The sequence below is a fragment of the Danio aesculapii genome, chromosome 21 (assembly GCF_903798145.1).
Source record: "Danio aesculapii chromosome 21, fDanAes4.1, whole genome shotgun sequence".
Classification (NCBI taxonomy): Eukaryota; Metazoa; Chordata; class Actinopteri; order Cypriniformes; family Danionidae; genus Danio; species Danio aesculapii.
The window spans coordinates 39,733,670-39,748,635 of record NC_079455.1 but is presented as its reverse complement, the minus strand read 5'-3'; the positions used below and the strand labels follow the sequence as shown (position 1 = coordinate 39,748,635).

The following is a 14,966-nucleotide window of genomic DNA, read 5'->3' as shown; positions in this document are numbered from 1 at the left end:
AAGAGAATGAATGAATGAATGTGAAAACTGATATTACAAAAAAAGGTTTTACGAAATATGAATAGAATTAAATATAAATAATTCAGATTAAACTGGCTGATATAAAGCTGATGCACAAACTAGGCTGTGTATTTTACATAAAGCATATTCAAAAGTAAACTTCCTACGCTTCCACACAATTGTTGGTAGGTTTCATTTTCATGTCACTTTTTGTCCTGTGTTAAAGGTACTGTGAAATTAAAATGAAGTTTTTTAGATATTAATATCAGCATATGTTAGTTTTAAGGATATCTGTAAGCTAGTGTGCTTTAAAACAGTGACAAAATTTGCATTTAGAAGATATAGACCTCAAATAAACATCCAAAACTGGTTTCCGAATGGTATTCAACCAAGCAGACAAGGTTATTTAGCAAAACTTAGGCCTGGACAATAAATCATGTTAAATCATTACTTCAAAGTACTCAACAACAAGAATAACACTGTCTATAAATATGCCATTGCTCAAATAAGCTATAAATACACTGAACTTTAGGGTAGAGAAGCCAAATCTGACCATAATTTGAAAGAGTGTTAAGAAAACATGTCTCGTTACTACATTGAAAACAAGGTGCAGCTGCTAGCGTTAGAGACATGAGGAATATCAAACGCATGTGAACTCAAAAATAACTTTTATCTCACCTCGTGTTTCCAGACAAAAGCTGAACTTGTTTAGTTTGGTCAGGTTTTCCCTTAAACTTTCTCCATCGCTACAACGTTTACTCTCTGTTTAATTAGGGGTTTATTCATCAGCGCGGAGCGACACTGACATCTAGTGGTCGATTGATGAATAGACACATTTCTCCACCTCCTGTATGTACACACTTCACATACAGTACTATGAGGGGATTTGGGGAATATATTTTGATCAATCTACAATTCATAAAATACCAATTATCATTAGAAAAAAAGAAAATGATTATTGTTTTTGTTTTATTTTTACAATTTTGTTAGTTTTAGATAATATGGCAAATTATGGATGAACTTTTCCCCCTGTGTAAACCAGGGAATGGCCAACCCTGTTTCTGGAGACCTTCCTGCAGATTTCAGTTGCAAAATACATTCATTCATTCATTTTCTTTTCGACTTAGTTCCTTTATTAATCAGGGGTCGCCACTGCGGAATGAACCGCCAACTTATACAGCATATGTTTTATGCAGTGGATGTATTTCCGGCCGCAACCCAACACTGGGAAACTTCCATACACTCTTGCATTCACACACAAACACTACAGCCAATTAAGTTTAATCAAATCACCTATAGCGCATGTCTTTGGACTGTGGGGGAAACCGGAGCACCCGGAGGAAACCCACGTTAACACGGGGAGAACATGCACACAGAAATGCCTGCTGACCCAGCCGTGGCTCGAACCAGTGACCTTCTTGCTGTGAGGTGATCATGCTACCCACTGTGCCACCGTGACGCCTGTATTAAATACACCTGGCTGTAATTATGGGGTGCTGTTCAGTTCCTGATTAATTGGATTAGTTGTGTGTGATCAGGGTTGGAGCTGGGGTACGTTCTTTGTACTTCGCTTAAATGACCTAAGATGATTTGGCAGATCCTGGATCTTTTGATCTTGATAACTGATCTCTGGCTAATTTGGTTCTTCAAAGATTAAAATGTCTACAGGAAAGGAGATCTTCAGGAACAGGGTTGATCGCCCATGGTGTAAACCTTCAGAATATAAATATCTGGTCTAAATGCTGCTGAAGTGAATATTTATAGCTCAGGGCAAGAAAACAAATCATTTAGAGAAAAGAGCCTTAAAAAATGTAGCATCATTGAAAATATACAGACTCAAACTGATGAAGTGCAACAAATAAACAATAAATATTGTAAGGTTTATTGACACTAGACTGAAAAAACAGTTTCTGCCCTCATTCATTTGCTTTTCGTCCCTTTATTAATCTGGGGTCACCACAGCGGAATGAACCGCCAACTTATCCAGCATATCTTTTACGCAGCGGATGCCTTTCCAGCTGCAACCCATCACTGGGAAACATCCATACACTGAAAAAACTGTTGCAAACAATTTATTTGTGTTGAATTTAAACAAACAAATTAAATTGAGCAATGTTGAACTTAATTTGTTTGTTTAAATTCAGCCCAAATAAATTGTTTTCAACCACTTAACGTAAAAAAATGAGTAAATCCAAGGAATCATCTTTGAATAATTTTTTTCAGTGTACACACTCATTCACTACGGCCAATTTTAGCTTACCCAATTCACCTATACCGCATGTCTTTGGACTTGTGGGGGAAACCGGAGCACCCAGAGGAAACCCACACGAACACAGGAAGAACATGCAAACTCCACACAGAAACGCCAACTGACCCAGCTGAGGCTTGAACCAGCACCCTTCTTGCTGTGAACGTGCTACCCACTGCGCCACCGTGCAGCCCCTGCCCTTAAACATTTTGGGATATTAAATAATGGGAAAAGTGTTATAAATACCATGCTTTTTGAAAATAACACTTAAATACATAGCTTTTTTTGAAGGTGTGCTATCTTCATTTATGGTACCGCTTATATCTAAGATAATCTGGAGTACATTCATTTCTATCATTATTATGCATTCCTTGGTAATCAAACCAATAAATTGCAAACACCATACAGGTAATTAGTGTATACTATAGCTGTAAATCATCAGTCTGTCAGGTTGTGTGTGTGTGTGATTGTTTGATGCGTGTTTCTGCTGAACTGAGTGTGTGTGATTATGTGTGCTCTGTTTGACTCAGGGAATGTGCATTTTACTCAAAGAGAGCAAGATAAACTTATCGCCTGTTGTGTTCGTCCTCCATTAGGGCTCAAGATGGTGCAGATTCTCAAACGCCTCCCAGAAAAATGGAAACCAACCTGGACGATGAAGAAGCTTATTTGAATCAAAAGAAGGTCAGAAATACGTTCTGGAAATATACTGTTTCTCATTTGAGATCTTTTTATATAGTAGCTAAATCAGTGCCGTTAATTCATCCAAAATATATGTTGTGTTTCATTTAAAACATTTTTAGACAGGATTAGATGTATACAGTATTATATAGCTATTATTTTTTATATTTATTTGTAGAAAATATCTGTTTGATGTTTATTTAAGTCAAAAGAAGGTCAGAAACACAAGATATTAATTCATAAATAAAATATTAAAAAGCAAATACAGAAAAGCTAGCAAAAACATTTTGATATATAAATGCGTATATATATATATATATATGTTTAAATATTTATATTATGTATAAAATATTAAAATGGAAATAGAGAAAAGCTAGTATTGAATATTAAATTATCCAAAAAAACAATATATTATATATATATATATATATATATATATATATATATATATATATATATATATATATATATATATAATCTATAAATATATGTTTGTACATTTATTTATGTTTGTATATTTATTTAAAATAATATAATTAAATCAATGTGTATTTATTAATTTTATATAATATTAATTTTATATATATATATATATATGTTTAAATATTTATATTATGTATAAAATATTAAAATGGAAATAGAGAAAAGCTAGTATTGAATATTAAATTATCCAAAAAAACAATATATTATATATATATATATATATATATATATATATATATATATATATATATATATATATATATATAATCTATAAATATATGTTTGTACATTTATTTATGTTTGTATATTTATTTAAAATAATATAATTAAATCAATGTGTATTTATTAATTTTAACAATGTATGTATTTAATGTTAAAATTTTATATTTAATAATATATAATGTAGTATTTTTACATACTATATAGTATATAATATAGTATATATATCATTAACATATTGTATTTGTATATTTGTTCATTTGCTTAAAATATTATAATTAATGTGTATTTAATATGGTTAATTTAGGCATTTAATAATGTTAAAATGTATTTAATAATATACAATCTAGTATTTTTGTAAGATTATACTATATATTTTTATATTATACTTTTGTAACCTGTCACTGTAACCTAGCACAATAATACTGGAATCACATTGCATTTATTAAATGCAATGGCATAAAAACAACCCAATGACACTGAACACAAAGCCACTCTAGATTCTCCAGAAATAATGAGGCTGTAATAATGTTCAGTGTGTGATTGTCATGTCATTGAGTGTCTGTAATGCGCTCTTCGGCCTGCAGGTGGAGTTGCTGCAGGCGCTGCGGGCGAGTGTTCAGTCTCTGCGGGAGGAGAGGGAGTCTCTGGCGGAGCAGCAGCAGGTCTGCGCGGCTCTCGGCGGCTCCACGGAGGCATTGGTTCAGGAAAGATGCAAAAGCAACGAGAAGGAGAAATTCCGCATGTTTGTGGGAGATTTGGAGAAGATCGTAAATCTGCTGCTGTCTCTGAGCGCGAGACTGGCGCGAGTGGAGAACAGTCTGAGCGCGCTGCAGGAGGAGGAGGAGGAGCACGATGACGAGAGGGTGAGCTGCTCAACACGTCGTCAGATCATTAATTATAATCAAAATAATGTTTAAGTATGTTATTTTATATTATTTGGTTTACTAAATATGTATATTTTTAGATTTATGTTTATTTTCCCCTAAAATGATACTGTAATAAAATATCAGACTGAGGAGAGGGCGAGCTCACATCACCATTCATTCATTCATTCATTCATTCATTCATTCATTCATTCATTCTCTTTTGGGTAAGTGAAGTCCCTTTATTATTTTGGGGTCACCACAGCAGAATGAACCGCCAACTTATCCAACATATGTTTTAAGCAGCGGATGCCCTTCCAGCTGCAACCATCACTGTGAAACACTGCACCTCCGCATCGCCCTATATTTTAATTATATTTTTTTATTCATATAAATATTTTAATACGTCTAATAAGTCTTTTTTTCATTAATAATATATTACAGAATAATTTTATCAATTACTCTGTGGATATAGAGAACATTTTTGATGCATTTAAATAAAAGTTTTATTATTAAAATATTATTGAATATTTTTATTATTTTTTTGTGAATAAAATGTATATATTTTGGTGCATTTAAATAAAACAGTTATATAAAGTTCATAAAAATGAGGGTTTAGTCACCGATTATCTTTATAAAAGAAAGAAAATACATTTAAATATAAAGATTTTGACAAAAAAAAAAAAAGCAAACCTCAAAATGTTCTTGATTTTTTTTTTTTTTGTCTTTCTTCAAATTTGATTTAATATTTTCCCCCAACAATCATCAGGTTTTACTCATTTTTGCACCATTATCTAAAATTATTTGGTTAGATTCCAGTTTTGGCTTTAGTACTGACTAATCCAATGTACAGTAAGCACAAACACATACATTAGACATAATCAGAAGGGATATATTTACTTTTTTCTGAATTATTGTTTCAAAATAATATTAAACATCAAATCAATTTGAAAGTTATTTATATGTACATGAGTAAAAGGTTTTTATACGTTCAGTTTTAAACATTAAATATTAAACGTTTTAATAAGAGTGTCAACAAATAAATCTAATCGTAAAAACAATATTATGTTAACTCCTATTGGTTATTTTCTTTCTCTTTATGGCAGTTTATAATGCAATTTCTTGCAGCAATTTATCTTTGAATATAAATTGACTAATTTTGGTTCATAAATATATAAAGAGCTATTGTGAATAAATTTTTATTGTCATTTTAAAGTTACAGCTGCATGAAATACTAACTGTTGCCTTACAAACAACACACATTGCAGGTCTGCAAAACAATCTGCTGTGAAATGTGTACAAACAGTCAGACTGATGTGATCAGATCAGGCACATTATAATTCATCAAACATTTCGGCAGAATGAGGAAATTGATTTTCCCCTTGAGAACAAACAATGATCTGCTTTCTTTTTTTTCTCTAAAGCCCTGCAGAGCAACTTTTACACATCAGACTCAACAAACAAGCACAAAACAAGCATTAAAAGACCATTTTAGAAGAAATTTACATAAAGAAATTCTTTATCTAATAAATAAAGGCTCTTCTGTTTACAGAGGCTACATTTATTCAAGTTTATTTGAGCTTATCACAATAATTATCATTTCAAAGCAGCTTTAAAAAAGCTCGTTATCATTATTTCAATACATTTAAAAATCAGATAAGTTAAGGAGTGTGTATAGGATGGACAGTGTTTAACCATAGTTTACCTGGATATATAGTTTACACTATATATATATATATATATATGTATATATGGCTGATTCCAGCGTTATGGATGTGACATTTGCAGTAAAAACTCAAAACATAAATACACATAGAAAGTATACCATTACATTGACACATGTACCAAGTCACATGTTGACAAGTGTACCACTATATTGACACATCTGTTTATATTTTCCAAAACAATTAACCGCAAAGTTATGGGATCAGAAAAATATCAATCTGTGAACATTTTTTATACTTTAAATGAGGAAAATAAACATGCGATATGGATGTGAGTTCACAGCATACAACAGGATTTGTAGAAATTCTGTCAATTAAACTGCACAACCCAAAAGAAACAATGCTAATCAAACAGATCTGAGTCGGCTCACTGTAGAACAAACATGACTGATTTTATTTTAGTAGACATTTTTGCATTTATGTGGTAAAAGTGTCGTGACGGATGTGACAGCTGTGAAATCGGCACTTGTGTGATTTTGGCAAATTAAATATAATAGTTTGAAACACTGACAGATACATTTATGAATATGTTTAAAGTATTTTTAAAGTTCATTAAAGATGTAGAAACGGTTTCACTATTTTGGTGGATACGTAATTTTTTTCATGGCAAGGTTGACATTTGCATAGAATTGCTAATATATATATATATATATATATACATATATATATATATATATATATATATATATATATATATATATATATATATATATATACACACATACAGTATATGGTGATGTGTATGTGTATAATAGATTTTCAGTGAAGCATATTTGCACTTGTTTAATTAAAAATACACAAATATTACATGCCTAATTAACCTAGTTAAGCCTTTAAATGTCACTTTAAGCTGTATAGAAGTGTCTTGAACAATATCTAGTCAAATATTATTTACTTTTATCATGGCAAAGATAAAATAAATCCGTTATTAGAGATGAGTTATTAAAACTATTATGTTTAGAAATGTGTTGATAAAATCTGCTTTCTGTTAAACGAATATTTCAGGAGTGCTAATAATTCTGATCAACTGTATATATAATATATCAGTCTAATATATCAGTCTTGATGCTTTAAGATTATTATTAATGCTTTATATTTTTAACATGACCATTTGAAAAGTCTCCTTCAACAATGAGCCCAAAGCTGACACTCCTTACTTATTCAATTTCAATCAATAAAGGGCCGTTCCAGATAATTATACATTACATTCACTGCAGAGTAATAAGAAATGCTAATTGAGGGACATCATGTTACAAAATACAGCGTGATTCATTTAGGAATGAGGACATCGATCAAGTTTATCTGTCAATGGCACAATGTCAGTCAAGTTTATCTCTCTGTCTAATGACAAAAGAAAAGATTTAGTGATTTTGAGATCTCATGTTTTAAAAGCAAGTTGTATATTACCAAATGATGTTTAAGATATTTAATCCAGTTATTTACTGTATGTCTAGTGTACTTGTTTTATTCAATTGTGTACCATTTGTAATTTTTGTAGTTTATAAAAGCCCTCCTAGGGACAAGTGTTGCAAATTAGCTTTGGCTACATATTAATATTGTATTTTATAGAGGAATTACATTATAATATTGAATATTCATGTCAAAGACAAATGTCTGGTCTCCTATTAGATAAACCTTTTAATCATAAAACAATTTCATGAAAGCGTTTTGAATAATACCTTAAGTTATATTAAAGGTCCCGTGAAGTGCTTTTAAATGTGAAAGTTAGGTTTTTGCCGGTAGTGGTGTTAGTGAGGCCAACAGGGGGCGCTCAACCTGTGGTCTGTGTGGGTCTTAATGCCCCAGTATAGTAAAGGGGACTCTATACTGCTTAGTGAACGCTGTCTTTCAGATGAGATGTTAAACCGAAGTCCGACTCTCTGTGGTCGTTAAAAATCCCAGGATGTCCTTTGAAAAGGAGTAGTGGTTTAATTCGGCATCCTGGCCAAATTTGCCCACGGGCCTCTGTCCATCATGGCCTCCTAACCATCTGTGACAACCATATCATAATTGACTTCATCACTCTGTCCCCTCTCCACCAATCAGCTGGTGTGTGGTGTGCAGTCTGGCGCAATAGGGTATATGCCGAGCTAGTGTGTTTCCCATACTGATCAACTTCCGGTGACCTGTTATTGTGAGTTTTTTTTCCATTTTATACAGTTCCGTTTACAGCATCGATGTTGTAATGTAGTTCAAATACACATCAGTTAAATAGACTTTGGCATTCATTTAGTTGCTCAAGCGTAAAACCAGACAAAAAGCTGTTTACTCGCACGCGCCCGTCAGAATCGGCAAGCTAGCGCAGAAGCTCTATTGAATATACTGGGGTAAAATAAATGCTCATATTATAAAGACATGGCAGGGAAAATGTAATTTAATGCAGTGCTTCTTGTACAATCTGAGACCCACTTTATATGAGATATCACTTAGCCAGTGGAGATCTCTGATTTTTAAAGAAAACAGACCTTAAACGCGCCGATTTTGCATTGGCATACAATTCACCGGAAACGATTAACCCAGGTTACTGGCAAATTAAAAGTCCTATTAGCGTGCTTCGGCATATAACCCATATTGCTGCTGTCCTGTCATCCAGTTGGATGCTGCACACTGGTGGTGGATGAGGAGATTCCCTCCAATGTGTAAAGCGCTTTGATTGTCTAGAAAAAAGTGCTTTATAAATGTAAGGACTTATTAGTATCAGGGCTTTACATTAACTCCTGCCAACCCGCCAAATACGGGTAGATTTCAGCGGTGAGACAGACACTCCCACTAGCCACTTTGGCTTGTTGAAAACAATTTTTCCAGATAATAATTCTTAAAAGCAGGGTTTGACAATAAGGACGGTCCAATATACATGCAAAGGCGATCTTAGAATTGAGAAGCAACACGACTGACAACAATAATTGCGTTCGCAACTTCACGCGAGCAAAGCAGGTGAATACTGAATGAGAGGATAATCACTCGCGCTAACAGCTGAGGTGATGCGCGCGACTGTTTATAACGCAAGCGTGCTCCCGTTTCCTTTCATGAAGCAACTGTGTCTAGAAACACAACTGATGCGGTCGGTTCTCTTTCAAATAGACTAGTCAAAAAGTGATGGACATGCACACACAGTCTTGCTGCTTTCAAGATTTCCAGAGTTGACTTATTGTAAGCAGCGCCAGTTGCTTTCGCTTTAGCCATTCTTTGAACAGATTATTTATGGGTCTAACATTACCCGTGTGTGTGTGATCATCCTTTCATTATCACACGGTATGTTTTTACCTGCTTTCTTTTGCGTTAATATGGCTTAATTATCATTTTTTACAATAACATTGCTTTAATGGGAGATTAGCTCCTCATTTATGTGTAGTTAACTGCTGATCTGGGACCTTTCGCCAGGACAGATTACTGGGCAGATGTTTTGTTAAATCAAAAGTATAATATACAGCCATATTTTGCTTCTTTTGACACATTTAAAATTTGTGGCTAAGAAATAATTAATTGTTTATGTTTTATGTGGTCAGAGATAAATTTGGTAAATCCTCCATTTTAAGCTCTGAAAATTATGTGAAATAAAAACTAACTGTAATACTATGAAGCCATGACCCATATGCTCATGATTATTGAGCAAGCTCATACACCACACACAAAAATCTAAACCAAGTCATTTTAGCATGGCAAAGTCATATTTATACATATAAAATACATTTTCCCAACAACAAAAGTGTGGCTAGTGAAAATGGCGAGTGGCTAGTAATGTTGGAAAACTACTAGCCACAGTGGCTGGTGATCAAAAAATTTTATGTCAAGCCCTGATTATTATTATTATTATTATTATTATTATTATTAATTACTAGATCTCATTCACTCTTAATGGCAGAGCTGTAATAAAACACTATTGGCTGTTTTTTAAAAGAGGAGGAGCTATCATATGTCCCACCCTCTCTTCATGTTTTAGTTGAGATCACGTCAAACATCTACGGAAGTCCTTAGAGGCCATGCGTTATTGTTTTTCTTGTTTTCTCCTGATCGTGACTCTAATTTTCTTGTGATCTCGATATATCAAAAGTTGTTTTTTCATTATCCCGACTCTTATTACGACTTTTTTCTGCTTTTTCTAGAGGATGTCCTAGACCAGGGGTGGGCAAACTCGGTCCTGGAGGGCCGGTGTCCTGCACAGTTTAGCTCCAACTCTAATCAAACACACCTGCTTATAGATTTCTAGTGATCTTGAAGACGCTGATTAGCATGTTCAGGTGTGTTTGATTAGTGTTGGAGCTAAACTGTGCAGGACACTGGCCCTCCAGGACCGAGTTTGCCCACCCCTGTCCTAGACACACATACAGTAGCTTAATTAAGCATCTTTTTAAAGTAATTATAAATAACTCACCGAATGGAAGCATTAAAGCAAATGCCAGTTGTTATGTTGAGATCACAAGAAAACGAGAGAGAAAAAATATTTGAATGCATGGCCTCAAAGTACTTCTGTACACTTTAGATTTAAAAAAATGCTCAAAATAATGTATTCTCGTCCACTAGTAACGCGCTCATGTGTTTCCGCAGGAGTCTCTGCAGCTAAAGAGGAAGCAGTTGTGCAGTCAGCAGGAAGACGCTCGCGAGCTGAAGGAAAACCTGGACCGGCGCGAGCGAGTTGTCCTGGATATTCTCGCGGGCTACCTGAGCATCCCGCAGCTGCGCGACTACCAGCGCTTCATCCGCATGATGCCAGCTCTCCTGATCCGACAGCGCCACCTAGACGAGCTCATCCGCCAGGGGGAGGAGCAAACGCAGAGACTAGAAGAGTCCCTCCCCTTTCAGCACCACCCAAAGAACGCTGACTCCGCCCCCAAACCGACACACACTCTTAACTCCACCCACCTGCCACGCCCTACCACTGTGACCTCACTCTGACTCCGCCCACTATGGATCAATCACACTGACTATAAGTGCCTTATAAATAATGAAGGAAGTAGCCGTTGGGTTTCCTGCGCATCTACACTACAAATGCACACTATAGCGCGACACTGAAGCACAATGCTAATTCGATGGCAACATTTTCGAGCCCTGAGCACTTTGGAACAGATGAACCACTACGATAAGAAACACACACACACACACACACAAAAAACACTTTTTTCTGTCTTGTTGAAATTTCTGTCGATTAAAATGTGACAGGTGATTATTTATGATGAGTTTAGAAACAGTTTTGTATTGTGTACGTTGCTGTACATATTCCATCCCCATGTTGATTTTAAAATATAGATGGTTAAAAAAGAAACGCTGAATTAGTGTTGCCACGATACTGAAATTCGGTACCGATCGGTACTGAAATTTTAGAAACATCCATTTCCCGCTAACATTTGAGCACTGTTGAGTACATTCTTAAGCAGTGCTGATTTGCCCTTGTGTTCACGTCAACAGAAACGACTGTGATTGGCTGTGAAAGTCATCAGTTCACCAAACTCACCGCTGTTTACTGTGTGTAACAGCAGATATAGAAACACTGGAGCATACTTAAACACCATGAAACCCCCAGTCTCAGCAGGGTGTTTTCACACCTCTAGTTTGAAAAAAGTCAGGATAGTGGGTGAGTCCAGCTTTGTTTAGGTGGGAGTGGCAAATGGCGAAAAAGGGAAGGTTTTGCATGAAAAGGGGAGTTTCATTACGTGCACCACAGCTGATTTTCACAGCGGAAACACAAACAAAGATGCCCATTGCTAATGGAGATTCCTAATGGAGATTCAAAATGGAGATTCCTAATGGAGATTCAAAATGGAGATTCCTAATGGAGATTCCTAATGGAGATTCCTAATGGAGATTAGAAATGGGTACCGAAACTCGGTACTTTATCGGTATCGGTGCTACATTATAAAAGACAGAAGTATCGATAAGCTCTGACGTTAACGGTTCTGCTATAGGTACTCGAGAATTATTGCTGAATAAACATTACTTACAGTAGCATAATTTAACTGACCTTTTCTAATTTGCCATATTCCATATTCGTCTGCACAGTTAATAATCTCACATGAGAAATGCTTGTGTTTCCGGCGAGCGCGTCAATTATAAAAGCTTTCACAGTTCTCGGCTGTGCGCACGCATTCAGCGGAGACTCGCACTAAGCGCACACACGTAGCTCGAGACAGAGACTCATGCGCACACAGCTTGTAAGCTTGCGGAGTGAACTAAAGGGGTTGTGTTTTCTGAGTGGACATCGACAATGTCCGCTGCAACAAACGCAACAAGTTGTTTTCTTGTATAAGCGGAAACGCAAGCATCTGGCTAAGTGAAAGTATCTTTCAAAAGTGCAATGAAAAGTTTTTGACTGCTACTAACAGTAACAATACATCATCCACATCGGTATGCCAATAGTCAATCACCTAAATTAGTAATAGTTAAATAAACACACACTGAATTCATTCTGAGAACTCGGTGACGTCACATTGTATTGGCTGGTACAGACATCCATTCTTCACACTGAATGTTTATTTCTATGGTGCTTTTACAATGTAGATTGTGGAATTTACACAAGGATCTCATGGCCGTGACATAGCTTCAAATTTTATTTTCAAACGGGATGAACGAACTTGCTCTAAACAACTCTAAATTTTCACTTGTCAGCTAAATATATGTGTCCTAGTGGTGTCTTTAGCAACGTGGGACACATTTATATGACTGTCAACGTCTCAAAAACTGCGCTTTGGTGTTTCATGACCCTTTAAAACCATGAAGATCAGTCATCAGCGGATCGCTCGTATGTCAGCTTATAAACACACCAGCTGATCTTCACGACTTTAAAATGCTCCGGTGTCCCTGTATCTGTGTTTACACTCAGTAAACAGCGGTGAGTTAGGTCAACTTGATGACTTTCACAGCCAATCACAGTCATTTCACAATGGCAAATCAGCGCTGTTTAAAAATGCGCTCAAATGTTAGCAGGAAATGAACGTTTTTTTCAATTTCAGTATCGATTGGTCTCGAATTCCAGTATCGTGACAACTACGTTGAATAGATGTTTGTATTTTTGTAAGCGAATACTAGCGAGGGGTGGCTTTCGGGCTTTAACAGGTGCTATTATATGGAAATGGCGGTAAATGATGTTTCACTGGCACTTGAACACAATATCAGTACTTGGTTTCAGTAGCGAGTAGGATGTGAAAATCATTCAAACTGATCATCCCAGCCTGATCTCTCAAGGAAACGTAAGTATTTTACGTTTTGTCAGTTTAGTGGCTAATTCGTACGATTTTAAAAAGGAGGCGTGGCACCTAACCCCACCTCTAACCCCAACCATTATTAGGTGATGAGAAAATCGTACTAAATTGTCCGAATTACATCATACGAATTCATACGAAGTAGCCACTAAATCAAAAAGTTACGAATTGCCGTGAGATTGCGTTGGATAATCCATTGAATATAATTCATGAAGCGGCTGCATGCAGGGTTTTATTACTTCTTTTGTTTTGGTTTGGTGATCGTAACGCTCATGCCCAAACTGTTTTTCCATTATATTTTATTTTCATTTGTGGCTGTTTTCTTTTTAGTTATTATTATTATTATTATTATTATTATTATTATTATTATTATTATTTTGGAGAGCATCTTTCATTTAGAGAAAAAATAATCCCTGTTCAGCTGTATGAAAACACTCAATCGCAGAAATGTTGATATTGGACTGTTTATGTATAAGAGACAGAACTGTTGTTGTTTTTCTTGATGGAGGTAAACAGAGGAGAAGGTTCAGCCATGCTTTACACTGTTTAAAAGTAAAAAGAGCACAATTGGAAGGCAAAATAAATCTATTTTTTAAGTACAACTTCATTGGTGTGGTGTGACGTCATCTGTGTTCATGAGTCAAAGATATAAAATATTTTAAAGTGTCAAAACAATAAAAGTGTAATGGTGTATCGATATATTAGTGCTGATAAACAAATAACAGTGACAAATTCCATACCAAATAAAAGCGCGCATTACATAATTTTTACATTTAATTTCACACAAATTTTCATTTAAAGTGTATTTTATAGATATGTATATACACTTACTGGCCACTTAATTAGGTACACCTTACTAATACCAGGTTGGACCCCCTTCAGAACTGCCTTAATCCTTCGTGGCATAGATTCAACAAGGTACTGGAAATATTCCTCAGAGATTTTGCTCCATATTGACATGACAGCATCACAGTTGCAGCAGATTTGTCTGCTGTACATCCATGATGCCAATCTCCCGTTCCACCACATCCCAAAGGTGCTCTGTTGGATTGAGCTCTGGTGACTGTGGAGGCCATTTGAGTACAGTGAACTCATTGTCATGTTCAAGAAATCAGTCTGAGATGATTCGTGCTTTATGATATGACGCGTTATCCTGCTGGAAGTAGCCATCAGAAGATGGGTACACTGTAGTCAACAATACTCAGGTAAGCTCTGGCATTGACACGATGCTCAATTGGTACCAATGGGCCCAAAGTGTGTCAGGAAACTATCCCCCACATTATTACACCAGCCTGAACCGTTGATACAAGGCAGGATGGATCCATGCTTTCATGTTGTTGACACCAAATTCTGACCCTACCATCCAAATGTCGCAGCAGAAATGGAGACTCATCAGACCAGGCAACGTTTTTCCAATCTTCTATTGTCCAATTTTGGTGAGCCTGTGTGAATTGTAGCCTCAGTTTCCTGTTCTTAACTGACAGGAGTGGTGCCATTCTCCTCTGGCATCAACAAGGTATTTGTGCCCACAGAACTGCCGCTCACTGGATAT

General features: G+C 35.5%; 1 protein-coding gene and 1 long non-coding RNA gene across 4 annotated transcripts in view; one reads left to right on the top strand and one right to left on the bottom strand.

Moving 5' to 3' along the window:
* Positions 1–757, bottom strand: part of LOC130215275 (uncharacterized) — a 46,618-nt gene extending 45,861 nt beyond the window's left edge. Inside the window, exon 1 of the long non-coding RNA XR_008835683.1 lies at positions 679–757. This is a non-coding gene — a long non-coding RNA (uncharacterized LOC130215275). The remainder of the gene's footprint in view (positions 1–678) is intronic.
* shroom3 (shroom family member 3) overlaps positions 1–14,016 on the top strand; it is a 135,509-nt gene extending 121,493 nt beyond the window's left edge. For all 3 annotated transcript variants that reach the window (XM_056447195.1, XM_056447197.1, XM_056447196.1), the window contains 3 exons: positions 2,845–2,932; positions 4,219–4,497; positions 10,767–14,016. In XM_056447195.1, coding sequence (XP_056303170.1) covers positions 2,845–2,932; positions 4,219–4,497; positions 10,767–11,114 — 715 coding nt within the window. In that variant the 3' untranslated portion in view covers positions 11,115–14,016. The remainder of the gene's footprint in view (positions 1–2,844; positions 2,933–4,218; positions 4,498–10,766) is intronic.
* Positions 14,017–14,966: the final 950 nt, after the last annotated feature.